Source organism: Anolis carolinensis, chromosome 4 (assembly GCF_035594765.1).
Source record: "Anolis carolinensis isolate JA03-04 chromosome 4, rAnoCar3.1.pri, whole genome shotgun sequence".
Lineage (NCBI taxonomy): Eukaryota > Metazoa > Chordata > Lepidosauria > Squamata > Dactyloidae > Anolis > Anolis carolinensis.
The window spans coordinates 150,103,696-150,122,228 of NC_085844.1; the positions used below are offsets into that span (position 1 = coordinate 150,103,696).

General features: G+C 37.5%; 1 protein-coding gene across 3 annotated transcripts in view; it reads left to right on the plus strand.

Moving 5' to 3' along the window:
- Positions 1-18,533, plus strand: part of snx7 (sorting nexin 7) — a 75,996-nt gene that overhangs the window by 22,329 nt on the left and 35,134 nt on the right. The window contains exons 3-7 of one of the 3 annotated variants that reach the window (XM_062977986.1): positions 206-316; positions 785-949; positions 2,591-2,795; positions 4,103-4,302; positions 11,772-13,167. In XM_062977986.1, coding sequence (XP_062834056.1) covers positions 206-316; positions 785-949; positions 2,591-2,795; positions 4,103-4,302; positions 11,772-12,176 — 1,086 coding nt within the window. In that variant the 3' untranslated portion in view covers positions 12,177-13,167. Of the gene's footprint in view, positions 1-205; positions 317-784; positions 950-2,590; positions 2,796-4,102; positions 4,303-11,771; positions 13,168-18,533 lie in introns of those variants that run through there. The other 2 variants (XM_062977985.1, XM_008109227.3) reach the window with 2 other exon arrangements.

Sequence of the window (18,533 nt, forward strand, 5' to 3'; positions counted from 1 at the left end):
CCATGCTAACTCACACATATACTGTAGTTGGCATTGTTTTAAATAGCATAAACTGGTTTAAATTGTCTGGCTTTAAATGAAATAGTATTTAATTTATATTAGTCTTCTAAATTGTTGTGATTTTTATGTATTGACTGAAGATATTATAGTCAGATAATTTTTAAATTTCTGTGTCATCTTCCTTTGTCATCTTTATGATTTTCAGACAACCCGTGGCGAATTTGACTCCAGTGAGTATGAAGTTAGGCGACGATATCAAGATTTCCTTTGGTTAAAGGGAAGACTTGAAGAAGCACACCCAACACTCATCATTCCTGTAGGTCACTTTAGCTTTATATTAGTTTTGTTCTGTTTAAATATATTTTAAAAGTTGAAATTAAAACAAAAAGCACTAAAGCGTATCAATTTAGAGAGGTGTGTGTCCACCAAAATGCACTATTCCTTTTCTTTTCTTTCTTTAAATACTGCTGTTGAAGATACAGTAGGATGGAAATAGTTACACTTTGAGTGTACACTTTGTAAACTTGACAGAACCATACCTCTTTATTTGTGTTATTGTTAAGGCTTGGTTCAAATATTAACCATCAAAAAGTGATTTTCAATTACAAATACCGATATGTCTTTTCTCTTGTACGTCCTCTCAGTTTTATTTGTTCTAATAATAAAAAAGCTTCTAGCCATATTATTTTGAAGCATTGTTTTGTCTAAGGACTGTATTTTTAGAACCAGTGTGTTTTAAGTATCTTACAATTGTTTCTTCTTCCTTGAATTATTTTCTCTGTAGCCATTGCCTGAAAAATTCATAATGAAAGGAGTTGTGGAACGATTTAATGACAAATTCATCGAGACGAGAAAGAAAGCTCTGCACAAATTTCTAAACCGGATTGCCGATCATCCCACTTTAACATTTAATGAGGACTTTAAAATATTTCTTACTGCACAAGCCTGGGTAAAGAATCTTTGATATTGTTACCATAAAGTAAGATTGGCCATGTTGGTCTGAGAATGGGCATCCAACTAGGTCTGAATTAATTCTTTAACTATAGTACTATACAAGGAAACTGAAAACTAGTTTACTGCTTTCCTCCTTTTATTTTCACGTGTTCTGCCTTTTTCCCACTGAGTTCAAGGGTGCAGCAATGGTTCTCTTCCTCCCCAGTTCATTCTCACAGTAACCATGTCAGGATGTGTGACTGACCCAATGTCAATTGGAGGTTTTCATGGCTCCTTGAGAATATATAGCTGGATCTCCCAAGCTCCAAACCAACACTAGCCAGTCTCTCAAATGGATTTCCAAACTAAGAAAATGTTCTTAGGGAGATCATGTGTTCAATATCTAACCTGTAGTTTGTTGTTGTTTATTCGTTCAGTCACTTTGTGACCTCATGGACCAGCCCTTGCCAGAACTTGCTGTCAGCCATCACCACCCCCATCCCCTTCAAGGTCAAGCCAGTCACTTCAAGGACACTATCCATCCATTTTGCCCTTGGTCGGCCCCTCTTCCTTTTTCCTTCCGTTATTTTGTGAATTTAATTAACAAGAACTGCATCTACACTGCCATGTAATTCTGTTTGAACTACATTCAACCTGTAGTTTAGCTGAGATATAATGCTAACCATCCCATTAAAGGAAAAAGAAGCAGAACTTCACATCTCTTTTTTGCAGTGCAACAAAAGAAAATCATGCAGCTCATTAGGGCTCAGTCTCATTGTCCAAAACATGATTTAGTATTACATTCAAACCAAACTGGTATATTAACCATCTTCCTTTTTTGTAATCTTCAAAAAGTAGATACAACACCATAGAGAAGGTAAATAAAATACATTCGGTCCTTTGGCGGATTTAACTTGTGCTGATTTGATTATTTTGTGGATTTAATTACCAAGGGCCCCATCTACACTGCCATATAATGCAGATTGAACTGCACTCAAATGAATTATATGATTCTACACTGCCATATAATCTATGCAGTTAATCTGCATTCTGAAAATTCATTTTATGGCAGTGTAGATGAGGCCCAGGAAACTACAGGTTTTCCAGTGTAATTTTGTGGTCACCTTCTGCTAGAAGTTAACCACAGAGTTGTGCTGGAGGATTTACTGATTCCTAGAGAACTTACCCTATTTTTTTTAAAAAAAAACCCAACAATTTACAAGTTTTCCCACTTTTTGTCGAGGTTCTGCACCCTAAACCCAGCTAAAATGCAGGGATAGCTGTAATTTCAATTTCCAAAAAGTGCAGGTAGGATATGATATGACACAATTAAAAGTTCTGAATTTGCATGTGTCTTTGAACCTGAAAGAATACATACTTACATGGATTCTGAATTAAATGCAATATCTGCTCCAACTTGAATAAATGGGTCCTGTTCGTTTCAGTGGATTTCTTGTTGGGACTGATACTAGATTTAACCCTCTGGGTGAAAACATGGCATATTTTCAAAGTTTCTAAGTGAAATGCAAATAACTGTGATGATATATGTGACAAGTACAACATATCGGCCATATTTTTGCCTGTATGAAATCCTGCTAGAAATTATAACTTGTGCATTCCCATGTCAGTGTTAGGAATGCCTCCCTTAATTTTTCAGGAACTTTCATCACACAAGAAGCAGGGCCCTGGTTTGTTCAGCAGAATGGGACAAACTGTTAAAGCAGTCGCATCATCCATGAGGGGAGGAGCTGTAAAAAACCGTCCGGAGGTATTTTCGGAAATGATTGAATACGTGGACATTTTTAGTCAGAAAATCAGTCTCTTGGACAAAATCTCCCACCGGGTTCACAAGGAAGAGAAAGGTTGGTGGAACAGAAGAGATAGGCCTGTCTATCATGCTATAACCTACATTTAATTATGTATAGATTATATGCAATTATATTTCTAATTGATAAAATTATACATTTATATTTATATAAAGAGCTTTCAGTAAATTTCTGGAATTGATTGAAGCATAGTGTCTTGTTCTATTTGATTATAATTTTTATAATAATAACAATAGTAATAATAACAACAATGATGAGGATGTAAAGGAGGGGAATCCAATATCCATTCCTGTCTTGTCCAGTGTTTAATTTCTTGAGCCATATGCAATCATGCCAAAGCTAGATACTAGTCCCAAACAAAGTAAACCCGTTGAATCAATAGGAATTTGATAAGTTACTACTTATGTACCATATATACTCAATATAAGCCAAAATTTTCAGCCCTTTTTAGGGCAGAAAAAGTCCTCCTCGGCTTATACTCGAATGAGGGTCCTGGCCGGCTTACATTCAGGTCTGAGTATATATGGTACATGTATTATTTTTCTTTATTATTGTTATTATCACATTTATTATTTTACTCTATTTATTATTTTATTATGACACAGCAAACAAGATGGATATGCTGGATTTATTATTATTATTATTACATTTATTATTTTACTCAGATATTATTACATTAATTTTTTCCTCTTTATTATTATTACATTTATTATTTTACTCTATTATTATTGTTATTATTAAATTTATTATTTTACTCCATTTATTATTATTGGAAAGGATAACTAAGCACATTTACATTGAAGGCAGTTAGAATAACGATTTAAGCAGAGCTGGACAGTCTTATCTTAAATTAGTTTTATGTAATATTCAGAAACATTTGACCCCTCAATTAATGTAATTTTATTGGGTTTTTTTATTTCTGAAATTTACCCATAGCTGCTGCATTTCCCACCCTTAACTTATACTCGAATCAATAAGTTTTTCCCAGTTTTTTGTGGTAAAATTAGGTGCCTCGGCTTATATTCAGGTTGGCTCATACTTGAGTATATATGGTAAGTTCCATTGACCCAATGGATATGCTATCCAGAATGATCCCCATATCCAAATTTGACAAAATATGTTCTCTCTAGGAATTTTCTATGTACTCCAAGCTGTCGTTCATTTTAATAGGGTTCACTGTTATCCATGGTTTATTGTTTCCATGGGAAATTCAGCAAGACATCCCCCATGGATATGGGGATTATACTGTAGTTAGAATTTTAATTGGATTTAGTTTTGAATGCTTTGGAAACTGATCTGAATGTTTATTCCTAAAATCTTTTCTTTACCTCCACTTTTTCAAGACTATTTGTATGAAATGAAGGAATTTGGCCCAATCCACACACTTTGGTCAGCTTCAGAAGAAGACCTGGTCGACACCCTAAAAGGGTTGGCTGGCTGCATTGACCAATGTTGCAAGGCTACAGAGAAGCGGATGACTGCACTTTCCGAAAGCCTCTTTCCTGCTATACAGGAGTATTTGCTTTACAGTGAAATATTAATGGTAAGATGGCTGGGGTGTTGCCTAACTTCAGCTATGCAGCAAAACTCTTAAAAGCACAGTCTGATGCATTATTGCAGAGGCTCATTTCATAATGTGCAACCAGTGCATTTTCTTAGTTGGTGTTCATAATGCAGTACCTAAGGAGGGGGCAGAATTTGCTTTAGTGTAAGGTTACTGTGAAGTTTGCCTTGCAGTGTTTTCTTTGTGTGTGATACCTTCATCAGTGGAAGTAGTGGAACTTAATGTTCATGTGGTCTGCCCTTGTTTTCATTGTCTCCTTGTTTTATTTTGTAATGGATATTATTTACTGTATTGCTTATTGTATTGTGCTGTGCTGTTTTTTATATGCTGTTTACATTGTATTGTTTTGGGCATGGCCCCATGTAAGCCGCCCCGAGTCCCCGTTGGGGAGATGGTGGCGGGATATAAATAAAGTTTTATTATTACTATTATTATTATTATTATTATTATTATTATATTATTATTATTAGTGTGCACTACAGTACTTTCTCGCAGGACCCTTCTACACTGCCATATAATCCAGATTATCAAAGTAGATATTCAATATAATCTGCTTGGAGCTGGATTATATGAGTCTACATGGAGCCCCTGGTGGCGCAATGGGTTAAACAGCTGAGCTGCTGAACTTGCTGAATGAAAGATTGGAGGTTCAAATTTGGGGAGTGGGGTGAGCTCCTGCTGTTAGCCCCAGCTTCTGCCAACCTAGCAGTTCGAAAACATGCAAATGTGAGTAGACCAATAGGTACTGCTTTGGTGAGAAGTTAACAGCACTCCATGCAGTCATGCTGGCCACATGACCTTGGAGATGTCTACTGATAACACTGGCACTTCGGCTTAGAAATGGAGATGAGCACCAACCCCCAGAGTCAGACACGACTAGACTTGATGTCAAGGGAAAACCTTTACCTTTACACAGATTATATGAGTCTACACTGGATTTTATATGGCAGTGTAGAAGGAATCTCATTCACAGCAGCACACCAGCTTTAATTATTGCTGTTTTCTGAGGTGAAAGATTGCAAAATGGCAACAAAGAATCATAGGTAGGATGTTACTTAGGGTGGAAATAACATTGTATAAACTACAGTTTGGAGAAATTAGAACTCAATATTGTTGTTGGATACATTTATTAGTTTCATGAATATTCCAACTCAGTTGAGTTAAAGATGGTGCTGACATCAACTTTATGTGGGAGGCCAGGCTATGAGTGACTCAGTCATCTAGCTCGCTGCTTGCCTTCAACTCTGATGCAACCAGGCCTGTAGCAAGGGGGTGGTTTTAGGGGTTCAACCCCCCCCCCCCCCGAAATTTTTTAGGTTATATAAAAAAAATCTGGTTTACTCATGAATTTTAACTGGTTAACCAAATCCCCATGCTAAGTCTATGAGATGCAAAACATTAAGAGTCCCTCCAGGCACTATCTCAAGCAGATATTGACAGGTTTGTAGCGGGGAGGGGTATGTGCTAGGGGTTCAACCCCCCCCCCCCCTGAAATTTTCAAAACCCCTCCCGAAATTTTTTTCTGGCTACGGCCCTGGATGCAACTGTATATATTTTCCACCTTGCACACATATGATGGGTTTGTTTGTACACACAAACAATAACATTTTATGTGATCAGCCTAAGGCTAAAGGCAGCATACCTTCTGTTGCTTCAAATGTGGCAGTGGACATAGAGCTTATTCATAATGTGAGTAGGTAGATGTGGTTTCTAACAGGAGAAACCAACAACTGAAACTTCAAAAATAAGTAGGTTACCACAGAATGTTAATGTTAATGAACTTTTCCCAGTTATTCTGGGTTAAACTGCTCTAGACTACAAGAGTGTCTCTGGAGCCCTTTTGGCATCCAAACAGATTGACCAAGGCTACATTGGGCTATTGCTGTGTCACTAGCCAGATGAAGCTTCTTTACAGAGGTAAAGAAGCTGGTATCATCATTTTTCCTAAACTAATGGCTGGATAACACTTCCAGCAAGGCACTGTGGGGGAACTACTTGTGATTGGCAACACAGTGGTTGGCATGTTGGTCATATGGACACTAGATTAGACAGGATCCCGTTTCAAAACACTGGTCTCACTCAAATCTTTTTGGAAACTCTGGAGCACATCCTGTTTCCACTTTGCAGGTGGATAAACAGCTTGTGCTGCAAACCCAGCTGTCCATTGTGTGGATTCCCTGTAACAGCTGAAAGATGAGTCCATGTTATTTGGCCTGTACACATATAGCAGATAGTATGCATAACCAATAACCAATATACCCTATGCCAGTGGTTCTTAACCTTTGGTCCCCAGGTGCTTTGGCCTACAACTCCCAGAAATCCCAGCCAGTTTACCAGCTGTTAGGATTTCTGGGAGTTGGCCAAAACATCTGGGGACCCATAGGTTGAGTATTATATGTGTTATATGTGTCTATATTGATCATATAATGCAGTTTCAAACTGCATTATATGGCAGTGTGGATAGGACCAAGGTTTCTATTACATAGGGAATGTAATATGGACATGACTTTTAACCTTTGTTTTATTGATATTTGAAGAGAGCCCAATTTGTGGTACTCAACTCAGGCAGGGGGAAATCTTGTCTAAATCCCACCACTGCCTCCAATTGAGGAGATGTGCACGCGTGTGAGAGGGAGGGATGGGGGATGTGTGAATGTATGACAGGGATGATTTAGTGGATAAGGAAGGATAACGGAACTGATTGGGTTTAAATGAGTAAAGATGGTAACTTATATAGAAAAGTACGGTAACTTATATAGATAGGTACGGTAACTGCCACCAACGTGAGGTAACAGGCTTACAGAGAGGCAAGGAAATTGATCTTTGTGAACAATAACAAAATTCAATCTTTATTTGTACATAAGCGTATGGTTCCAATACATAAACAGGATCTTAAGTTACAATGTAGTCTTTCCTGAATGGATATTTCTTAAATAACTTCTCTTCAAAACAGTATCCTTAGCTGATTTCCACAGCTCCTAATCTTTCCAAAACCTAACAGCCACTCTTCTTCTCAAACCCCTAACAGCCACTCCTTTTTAAACCCACACAGCAACTGAACTTTTAAAAGGGAATATGCTCCAACTGTCATCTTAGCCACGCCCCCTTTTTCTCCCAAGGGAAGCTGTGTTACCATGGCAACCTACCAAATGCTGCTTCCAGCTAGTTTCCATGTTAGGCTTTTCCTTGCTAATATATAACTTTTTTTTTAACAAACAAATAAATAAAATTATATCAATAATCTCTGTTTAACACATAACTTCTCTACAATATTCTTTTAACTTGTTATTATTGCTTCTCATGTGATTTGTATGATTGTTGAATGTGTTGTATTGTCTATTTGAATTTGTTTAATTTATTGTTGTATTTTTTTCATGGCATTGAATGTTTGCTTTTTATGTTGTGAGCCTCCCTGAGTCCCCTTGGGGAGATATTAAAGTTTTACTTGCTTACTTCTATCAGGAAAAGCCTTCCTTTTACTGGAAGGATAATAATTTTTGTTGTCACAGTTGACACCTTGGGAGAAAAGTATCCCTGTTCCTCCATATCGTTATCTTTTGAAAGTTGAGCATTTAGGCAGTGGGTGTAACTCAGAGTAAACATGACACACCTAAATTCCATTCACAGCAAGAGAGCTTTGATATACCAGTTCACTCTGAATCTCACCCAGCATGTGTTTGTATTTCATACTAACCTCTTTTCCTTTGAGTGCACTTCCTTAGAATGAGAAAGCATTTTCAGATTGGAGGAAACAATGTGATAGCACCATTGTGGTAATACATGAGGTCACCCCATACTACATTGGGAATGGTAGCCACCATTCTAGGAAATTGCTCCAATGATATTATCTATCTTTCCATCTGTTTGTGATATTTCTGTATTAGCTCTCAGCCCACAGGTGCTCCCAAGGCAATGAACAAACAAAAACAAACAAAAACTACACATATAAAAAAATTAAAACACTGGAAGACCCATTTGAAAAATTTAAAACATTAGACAATTTTGTGGAATGGGGAATGGGAATGGGAATTGCTATGGAATAGGGAAAGTGTTCATTGATTTTCCCTGTACTATCTGCCACTGCAGATAGTACAATGCCATTGCAGATAGTACACTGGAGCCCCTGGTGGCGCGAGCTGCTGAACTTGCTGATCAAAAGGTCACTAGTTCGAATCTTGGGAGTGGGGTGAGCTCCCGCTGTTAACCCCAGCAATCTGAAAACATGCAAATGTGAGTGAATCAATAGGTACCGCTCCGACAGGAAGTTAATGGTGCTCCATGCAGTCATGCCAGCCACATGACCTTGGAAGTGTCTACGGACAACACCACCTCTTCAGCTTAGAAATAGAGATGGGCACCAATGCCCAGCGTCAGACATGACTAGACTTACTGTCAGGGGAAAACCTTTACCTATTTGCCACTGTACAGTATTCTTCACAACACCTGCAGTATTTAAGAGGATGCTTGATCTTCCAGGTTAGCCTCTGAAAAGACTACTGGACAAACAATGAGCAGAATTCTTAATGAATATTCATGGTGCTTATTTTAAAGCAAGACACTCATTCATCCACGTTTGTGGGTTAAACATTCACTGATTTGATTATTTGCATAGCAACTTCCAACAGAAATTGACCATAGTAGGATTTAGAAATGCATAGAGAAGAGTTATCTTGAGTAAAAAAAACGCAAAAAAAAACGCACAGTGGGCCTATATTGGTGGTTTTCCACTTTTGTGGGGATCCTGTGCCCCAACCCTTGTAAAAATTAAGGTATTCAAAACAATTCAAGGAGGCAAAGCGATCTCAGTTTCTAAGCCCATTCTCAACTGTACTCATTGGGAAGGTATTTATAGCTCAGTATGCCTAGGCTCAGGCTTTCATTATTGTTGTCCTTAGGGGTATTGTAGGCCTCCAGACCTTTACTTCTCCATTAGAATAAATACGTGTATGCCAGGCAAGGCAGGGTACATATATCAGCAGGATACTGAAATCTCCATTTCTCACTCTTGTTTCCATTTTAGAACACCCACACAGGGCTTTAAGAGCAAAGAAAACTTTTTCTTCAGTATCAGTGGTAGTTACGTTAGTAGTAAATGGATTGTGACAAAAACATTAATATATTTCATAGCAAAGTTGCTACCCAGATTATTTCACTGTAGTGCTTTTTTGAGAATACTTGCAGATTCTCCCTCTAGTGGTGAAAGTTGGTATTTACTGAGTTTGGAAGTAATCTAAGCCTGATATAGAAATACAGTAGTCTCACTTATCCAACATTCGCTTATTCAATGTTCTGGATTATCCAGTGCAGTCTGCCTTTTAGTAGTCAATGTTTTCAATACATTGCGATGCTTTGGTGTTAAATTCAGAAAAACAGTAATTACTACATAGCATTACAGCGTATTGAATTGGTTTTTCTGTCAAAACTTTTGTAAAACATGATGTTTTGGTGCTTAATTTGTAAAATCATAACCTAATTTGATGTTTACTAGGCTTTTCCTTAATCCCTCCTTATTATCCAACATATTCACTTATCCAATGTTCTGCTGGCCCATTTATGTTGGATAAGTGAGTACTGTAGCTGAAATGATGAAGATACCATTCGCTGTTGCTGTATCCCACACTACCCTTGGGAGAATGAAGAAGCACAATGGGAAAACAAGTAGGGGTGTATCGACACCAGAATTAATGCAGTGTGACGCAACTTTAACTGCCATTAGTCAATGCTTTTTTTTTTATGAGGCAGAGAAAGCTAAAAACTTTTTAAAATTACAGCTCTCATGATTCCATGGTATTAATCCATGGTGGTTAACGTGGTGTCAAACTGCATTCATTCTAGAGAGTAGAATGAACTTTGATGCACCCTAGATAGGTTTTAATGCACCCTAGGTCATGTAGAAAGAGCCATGTGAGTATCAGAAGTTAGGCTGGGTCTATCTTCTGAGTATTCTACCTGGAGCAGCATGAGATAAAACCATTGGAGAGCAGAAAGGGCATTGGTACAATAAATAACATACTGGTGCTCATTTTCCAAGATTGCATTGATAAGTATCAGCATATCTAAGTACAGTAGAGTCTCACTTATCCAACATTTGCTTATCCAATGTTCTGGATTATCCAATGCAATCTGCCTCCCGCCCAGATTCCCAGCCGTTTCTCTAGGCAGAAAGTACTGAACTTTTTATGGATTTAATACCTGACAATGTTGTTACTGTACATTCATTTTATGCAATTCTATCTTTTTGTAGACAATTTGTTAGTAGCCAATATTTTTGTAATCAATGTTTTCAATACATTGCGATGTTTTGGTGCTAAATTCGTAAATACAGTAAATTACTACATAACATTACCATGTATTGAAATGCTTTTTCTGTCGATTTGTTGTAAAATCATAACGTAATTTGACATTTAATAAGCTTTTCCTTACCCCCTCCTTATTATCCAACATTTTCACTTATTCAACGTTCTGCCAGCCCGTTTATGTTGGATAAGTGAGACTCTACTGTATCACCAAAAACAAAAAACACTTTGTGAAGTGGGCAAGTTAAAATAAACTAAAGATGAATGGAATTTATCCACAAATGGTCCAGATATTTTTATTTATGTTGATATGGGTACAAATCTTGCCAAGAAAACCCTGTGATCGGTTCGCCTTATGATCATCATAGTTTGGAAATGACTTACTGGCATAGAACAACAACAAACGGGGAGAGTGTCTTATGTGATGAATTAGGTGAAAATGAAGAGAGGGGCTATAGCAGGGGTCCCCAAACTAAGGCCCGGGGGCCACATGCGGCCCATCGAAGCCATTTATCCGGGGCCATTTATCTGGCCACGGAAACCTCACAACAACCCAAACATATGACCTCCTCTAGACTCAAACTCTCATTAACCTCACCCAAAGACAATGGGATTTTTAATCTAATATCTTCTGGAAGGCCACAGGTTTCCCATCTCATGACTTGATAATACAATTGCATTTCTTAGTTCTCTAAATTCCTCCTCAATACTGTAATAATATAAACTTCATTTATCCTTATATTCATCCTTACCTTATGCTATCGTCTCAGACTCCATGACTTTTCTATTCTGCTCCTCTGACAGCTGCCAGAACTTCACCTGACTGTGTGCTGTCATTATAGGGCATGGGAGGTAGTGTTCATTCAATAAATAATCTTTTCCGAAACTCTAAAAATAGCATAACTGTTTAAGCACGTACACTTTTACCAGCATAGCATTATAGATTTTTAGCTCTACCTGTTAAGATGAAAATGACGTATTGGAAAATGGCAGGTACAAACCCTACATGCATCAAATATTAGTATTATATGAACAGTTCTGGGAGAGGGGGTTCTCTATTCATTTCCTCCCCAAGGGAACTTGCTTATTCAGAACTATATATCTGCAGATTATTTCTGTGCTGTAATTTATCTGTACTGCTTTGCATTTCAGGGTGTCTTGAAAAGAAGAGACCAAATCCAAGCTGAGTTGGATGCCAAAATTGATGCTGTATACAATAAAAAGATAGAAAATGATCTGGTAAGTAGGCAGATTTGCAAAATGCAAGGGGAAATGTCTTTCTGTAATCAAAAATTGGATTACATCATATTGCTAACTTACTGCTACTCAAGATTGCTCATGAAGATAGATGACAAAATACATCTATTGGGATTTCAGCATCTGCTTTGGCTTCCTAGGAAACCACTAGCTCAGTATATTTGTCTGTCTAGCTATGTATTGCTTACAGCTCTCCTGTGTCCCGAACAAAGGTATTTCCTGCTACCTAATTGTCAAAGGTTTTCATGGCCGGAACTCCTTTTGTATAAAACGTGTGTTCTATGTATCATTAAGCTGTAGACCCTCTGTCCAAGGGGTCTGCTGATGTTAAATTAAAGCTCAGATTACCTACTACCATTTTTTCTCCAATATTTCATCAAAATCTATTGCCTCTTCTACTTGTTAGTCATGTGGGTGCCCCTTTCTGACATAGAGGTCAGGTGCTCAAATGGAGCTCCATTAATAGATAGGAGCTGTGGTGGCAGCAACACAGAGGAGGAAACAGAGGAGTAGACCAGCTCCTAGATTCAACATAATGAGTTCAACTCCTTACACAGCCACGATAAGCCACTAGATGTCGCACCCTAGGCCTGAAGCATTTATGACCATAGCATCACACAAGAGTCCAGAGTAGAAGTAAACAATTTATTGCAAAAACCACACAAAAGATATATAGTAAAAAGCAGGCATAAGGAAATAAGTTGTAGAATTCAAAAAGTCAGCAATCAATTGTCTCTTGTAAATCCAAAAGCAAGACAGTCCAACGATAGTTCCAAAATACAATGGCAGCTTAAAGCAATAAGCAAAACTTGAACAAGAATACAAAACAACAATAAGAAGAACTTCCAGAATGCTTGAATCCCAAAACCAAGACTTGAAACAGGAACTAGAGAACCCAGGCCTAGCTGTAATTGAAAGTCATGTTGCCTGAACTGAAATCAGAGTGTCTGTTAGATCCTAATAAACAGACATGAAAGCATTACATGTGCCCTGAATTCCAGGAAAGCCCACAATCCAATCTGACTCTAAGTCATCAGGGAACCCATCAGCCCTTGGCCGTTGTGACTGCTGCTGAGCTACAACACTAGAGGATTTGGGACAAATCACATTCTCTCAATCTTAGAAGAAAAAAAGTATACACCTTTTCTGAATACATTTTCTGAAGAAAATCAAAGCATAACTGACCATAAGTTGGAGGTGGCTTCAAGGCATGTAACAACAAGTCCTCGCTCCCAGCCAGCATTCGAACACAAAGGTGCAAATCACTCAGCCCCACAGACATTATTCAACTACAGTTTCTAGCATTCCTTACCACTGTGTATGCTGGCTCGAACTGTTGGCAGTTTCAGCCTAAAAATTTTTGGAAGACCACATATTGGCCTCTCCTCTCCTAACTACTATGTTATATCACTGATGGCTGCCTTGTTTGGTCTCTTTTGTAGGAAATAGAACCTTTAACTTTTGCCCCACTTGTGCCCCCCTTTAATTTTTTTTCTAACTGTCAGCTTGCTTTTTGCTATGGCCATAGTTGCAGAGGTAAAAACATCTGGACAAGACAGTTCCAGAGGGGGCAGAATGTAACCAAATAATTGAAAGCATCTTTCAATTATTTCTGTAGCAGACATTACTGCCTTCAAGAATGGAAAGCATTCCCCCATCAGAATTTCACTGCCACATCTGTACTATAGCATATTCTTGAGAGAAAGAATTGAGGTCCTGAGTTAGTTTGTTCTGACACATAATTTATATTTCTCAACACTTTGTTGTAATTTACAACAATAAGTAGTATGGATCCACCCAGCACTTAAATTACAAAAAAGTATGGATTCCATCCCATTTTGTTGCATGTATCAGACCTATAGAAGCCACAGGTGGTGCAGCGGATTAAACCGCTTAGCTGCTGAACTTGCTGACCAAAAGGTCAGCAGTTCGAATCCGGGGAGCAGAGTGAGCTCCCACTTCTGCCAACCTAGCAGTTTGAAAACATGCAATGATGTGTAAATAAATAGGTACCGCTTCTGCGGAAAGGTAATGATGCTCCATGCAGTCATGCTGGCCACATAACCTTGGAGGTGTCTATGGACAATGTTGGCTCTTTGGCTTAGAAATGGAGATTAGCACCAACCTCCAGGGTCGGACACAACTAGACTTAATGTCAGGGGAAACCTTTACCTTTACCTATGCACAGAAGGTAAATATTCTCACCTTCTTCTCAATACAAGCACACAAGACTCCAATCCACTGATACATTTACATACATTCAATCCATTCTTTGTGTGGTGCAGGTTTACTTTTCTTAATGTAGGGAAGGTGAAGACCTTGTTGATATTTATGGGCCTCCTTTTCATATACTTGTTGCACGCATAGTGGGATTGACTCACCTCTGTCATGTAGTGCCACATTGGATTGCTAAGATCTTGAATTAATTTTCCCAAGTTTGCCATGAGGTTATGAAATGGAACAGTTAGTTTCCCCATCATACACATTATTGTAACAAATTGCATATAAAAAGTACTTTGGAAATTTTAGTTTCTACATCTACTTGTGTGTGATTGTAATCAGGAGGCAGAATTAGTTTGTGCTAAATCTAGGTGATTACATTCTTAGAGAGTACAAGGCTAAATCTGGGATGGGGTTTGGAGCAAGCACAGCTCCCTTGTTTCTGGCATAAAGTGAGGTATTATCAAATGGCCTCTTCTAGCCCATGGCTATTCAAGAATTTAATTTCAGGTATTGTTAAATGCCAAGAAAGTTTCTTCTTACAATAGAGCATGAAAATCAGTGAGCAGTGTGAATACCTGTCAGATCACAAGAAAGGTTCTGCTTTGGGTTTGAATTCTGGCACTAGTCAAGGAATCACCCCATACCAATTTATATTTGGTTCCTCTTACTAGGAAAGTCAGAAAACTACATGAAACTTCTGTTCCATTTTATTTTTAAAAATGCAATTGAATGCAAATTGAAAGTACAGCTTTTATGTATTATGTAAATTGCCATACTACAATTTCCGTGGACCTTGATATGTAATTTGTTTGAAATTTGAGTGCAGCTGTTCACTTACTGATCTAAAAATTGTGATCTGCTTAATTTCAGGTTTTGAAATTTTTATACATAAGTGCTCCACTGACTCTACAGTCAGAAATTGCTGCTCTAAAAATTAAGTAGTTTTGTACATAACTGAATTTAAGATGCAGTCCTGTGTCATGCACCTGGGAGCTAGGTCAGGTGCACTTGTTTTTCTATTTGGCATGTTGTTTATTTAAATGTTCTTACATCAGCAGCATAACAGAAACAAATGGTTTCAAAAGCAATAACATGTTCCCTTTAGTTATAACCATAACAACTGAAAAACTCCCTAACCTAAGAGTATCCCAAGATAACCCAACTCACTCGCTGAATCTCTGCCCCATTCAGAATGGAGAAGGAGCTTGAGAACAGTTGTGACAGTCTCAAGGACTCTGCCATTTTCCTCCTCTTTCATCTTTTCCTTGAATTGAAGATGAAAGAGGGGTGAAGCCTAGTATGTACTTGGACAGCTCCACAATGCAGCTAAAGCTTTTGTTAAATTCAACTAAAGCATGAAGCCCTGATTCATGTGCCAGCATTGAGCTTCCTTAGATACAAAACAGCTTAGCTCTTATGCAACACCCGAATTCAAGATCCACAAGTTGAAACCACACAACTACAAGATAGTTGACAACCCTTCCAGAAAACTTCATAATTACTGCCTAGTTACAAAGTGAGATTCATGGCTTGGTGGTTTTTTGAATCTGAGTTTCCCCATTCAAACTTGTCACTATGTCACTAAACTGCACTGTAACAGCCACAAAGAAGATGATTTGACTACTGTAGTGCACTAGTTCATATTCAAAAGAAAGATGTCTCACAACAACAACAACAACAACAACAACTTTATTTATATTTTGCCCTATCTCCCCAGAGGGACTCAGGGTGGATTCCAAACATAAAGGCAGACATTCAATGCCTGAACAAAATAACAATAGTAATAAATAACATAAATTGACAACCCTACATATATAAAAAATTATGACTTAACAACTAAAATTAAATTAAAAATGCAATATGTTATATCAGACATGAAACAAAACATCAAACAGAAACATCAATTTCCCAGTTTCTTGGGGACAAATAGATTGATCATTGCTCAAGATGTCTAGTTCCTTTGTATCTTGAATATACCAATATTACATATCTTTTCCTACTGAGTTGCCACCAGTGAATTTGGAGGCTTCTTCTGGGATGAAACATTGACAATTTATGAGGGAAAACAAAATAATTTAACAAAGACAAATATTTTGCTTTTGTTGCTTTCTATATCTTTAGGCCCTGTGGGTTTTACTCCCAAGTAAAATTATGGGGTGCTAATGTCCAAATAACTTGGCAAGGAAGAGAATATTATTTACAGGATGCAAGTGTTGGGGCAGTATGAAAAAACAGATTTGCAATAGACTTATATATACAGCATTTCCATAAACCCACGTGTTTTGGTGCAAATCCATGACTGACATAAAACTATGATAGCTATGATCTTTCTCCAAATACATCCCTCTAAAGCCTACCTTAAAAGCCATGTAGCCATGCCAACTGAATGGCATGGGTCATATCAAAATCCATAATTTTGACCCCTCAAACCAATCCTCCACTTACACATCAGGTTGACTTACATACCCAAATATAAAAGATAACTTTTGTAAGGCCACATAATGAGTTTAGTTCTGTATGAAAGGAAAAAAATTCAAAACTTTTCTACCCATGGGACAGGAATACATTTTTAATATCAGTCTACATTTGCAGGATTTTATTTTTTTCAAAAACTTTATGCAAAGACATTGTTTAATGAACAAAAGTAATGCACTTTGTTATAAAAAGTCCTATAATGTAATATCTCAAGATGAATGTGCATGTTTTCAACAGGTTTTCTCGGCACAAGTTTTTCTTGTTAAGGGTGAGAAGTTTGTGAGTATTACTTATAGCAAGTTAATACTTACTGTATATACTCAAGCATAAGCCAACCCGAATATAAGCCAAGGAACCTAATTTTACCATAAAAAACTGGGAAAATCTATTGACTCGAGTATAAGATGAGGGTGGGAAATGCAGCAGCTACTGGTAAATTTCAAAAATAAAAATAGATCCCAATAAATTTATATTAATTGAGGCATCAGTAAATAAATGTTTTTGAATATTTACATAATACTGTAATTTAAGATAATAAGACTGTAATAAGATAAGATTGTCCAACTCTGATTACCTATATACTTGAGTACAGGCCGACCCGAATATAAACTGGCCAGGACTCGAGTATAAGTCGGAAGGACTTTTTCAGCACTAAAAAAGGACTGAAAAACTTTTCTTATCCTCAAATGTATACGGTATATCCCTAGCAAGTAACGGCAGGGCTACAACTGTGATTACAACAATCATGAAAGACTTAGGCCCCTTCTACACTTTCCTATATCCCAGGATCTGATCCCAGATTACCTGCTTTGACCTGGAAATATAATATATATATAATATAATATATGCTATATTATATAATATATATAATATATGCTATATTATATTATATAATATATAATATAATATATGCTATATAATCTGGGATAAACAAATTATCTGGGATCAGATCCTGGGGTGTAGAGCAGTGTAGAAGGGGCCTCAGTGAAATCAGGAGTAAAAGATTCAGGGAGGGTCCATTCTTTGGGCAAGGCAGTTCTTGGCAGCTGTTTAATCTTGTTAACTCCCAAGTTCAAAACATTCTCTTTTCCAGTTGGAGCAAAAGAGGGTGTATTCTAGTTTGCTTTCTTTGAGCATACTTGAGAACTGCTAAGAGACATATTTTGTATCCCAAAGATCCTAAGACCGATCTAGAGAATCTCCATTTAAGACTAGGAAAGATTTCTCTGTGAAACTCTCTAGAACTACTGGCAACACCTTACTTTATTGCCACAGAGAATAGAATCGAACTCTATTATGCCACTTGTCTTTTCCTCCCTAAGGCAGCTCTCTCATAGGTCTTAATGAGCTCCACACAACTGTCCATTTGAGCTCCTCTTTGAAAACTGATATCTAAAAATTATGTTGACAGTGAGTGGCATGAACGTGAATGTAAGGTGAAGAGGATTGGTACTGGAGAAATGGAATCACAAACATGTCATTAGTGCTGAGAAAAGGCTATGGTGTATAATCTTTAAATGGACATATGTTCTTTCCTGTAGAAAGTTCAGCAGTGACACCTAAGGAATGGGTAAAGAGGATATTTTTGCAGCTGATATATCTGCTTTAAACTGAAAATCAATTTCATTAGAGATGTCATAGAATAAATTCAACAGCTTTCAAGCTACAGATCATGAGTATTGCAATCCTCTGCTGATTTATCAACCTTTTTCTGTTATAACAAGCCTGCCAGCAGGGCCGTAGCCAGAAAAAAATTTCGGGAGGGGTTTTGAAAATTTCGGGGGGGGGGGGGTTTGAACCCCTAGCACATACCCCTCCCCGCTACAAACCTGTCAATATCTGCTTGAGATAGTGCCTGGAGGGACTCTTAATGTTTTGCATCTCATAGACTTAGCATGGGGATTTGGTTAACCAGTTAAAATTCATGAGTAAACGAGATTTTTTTTATAACTTGAAAAA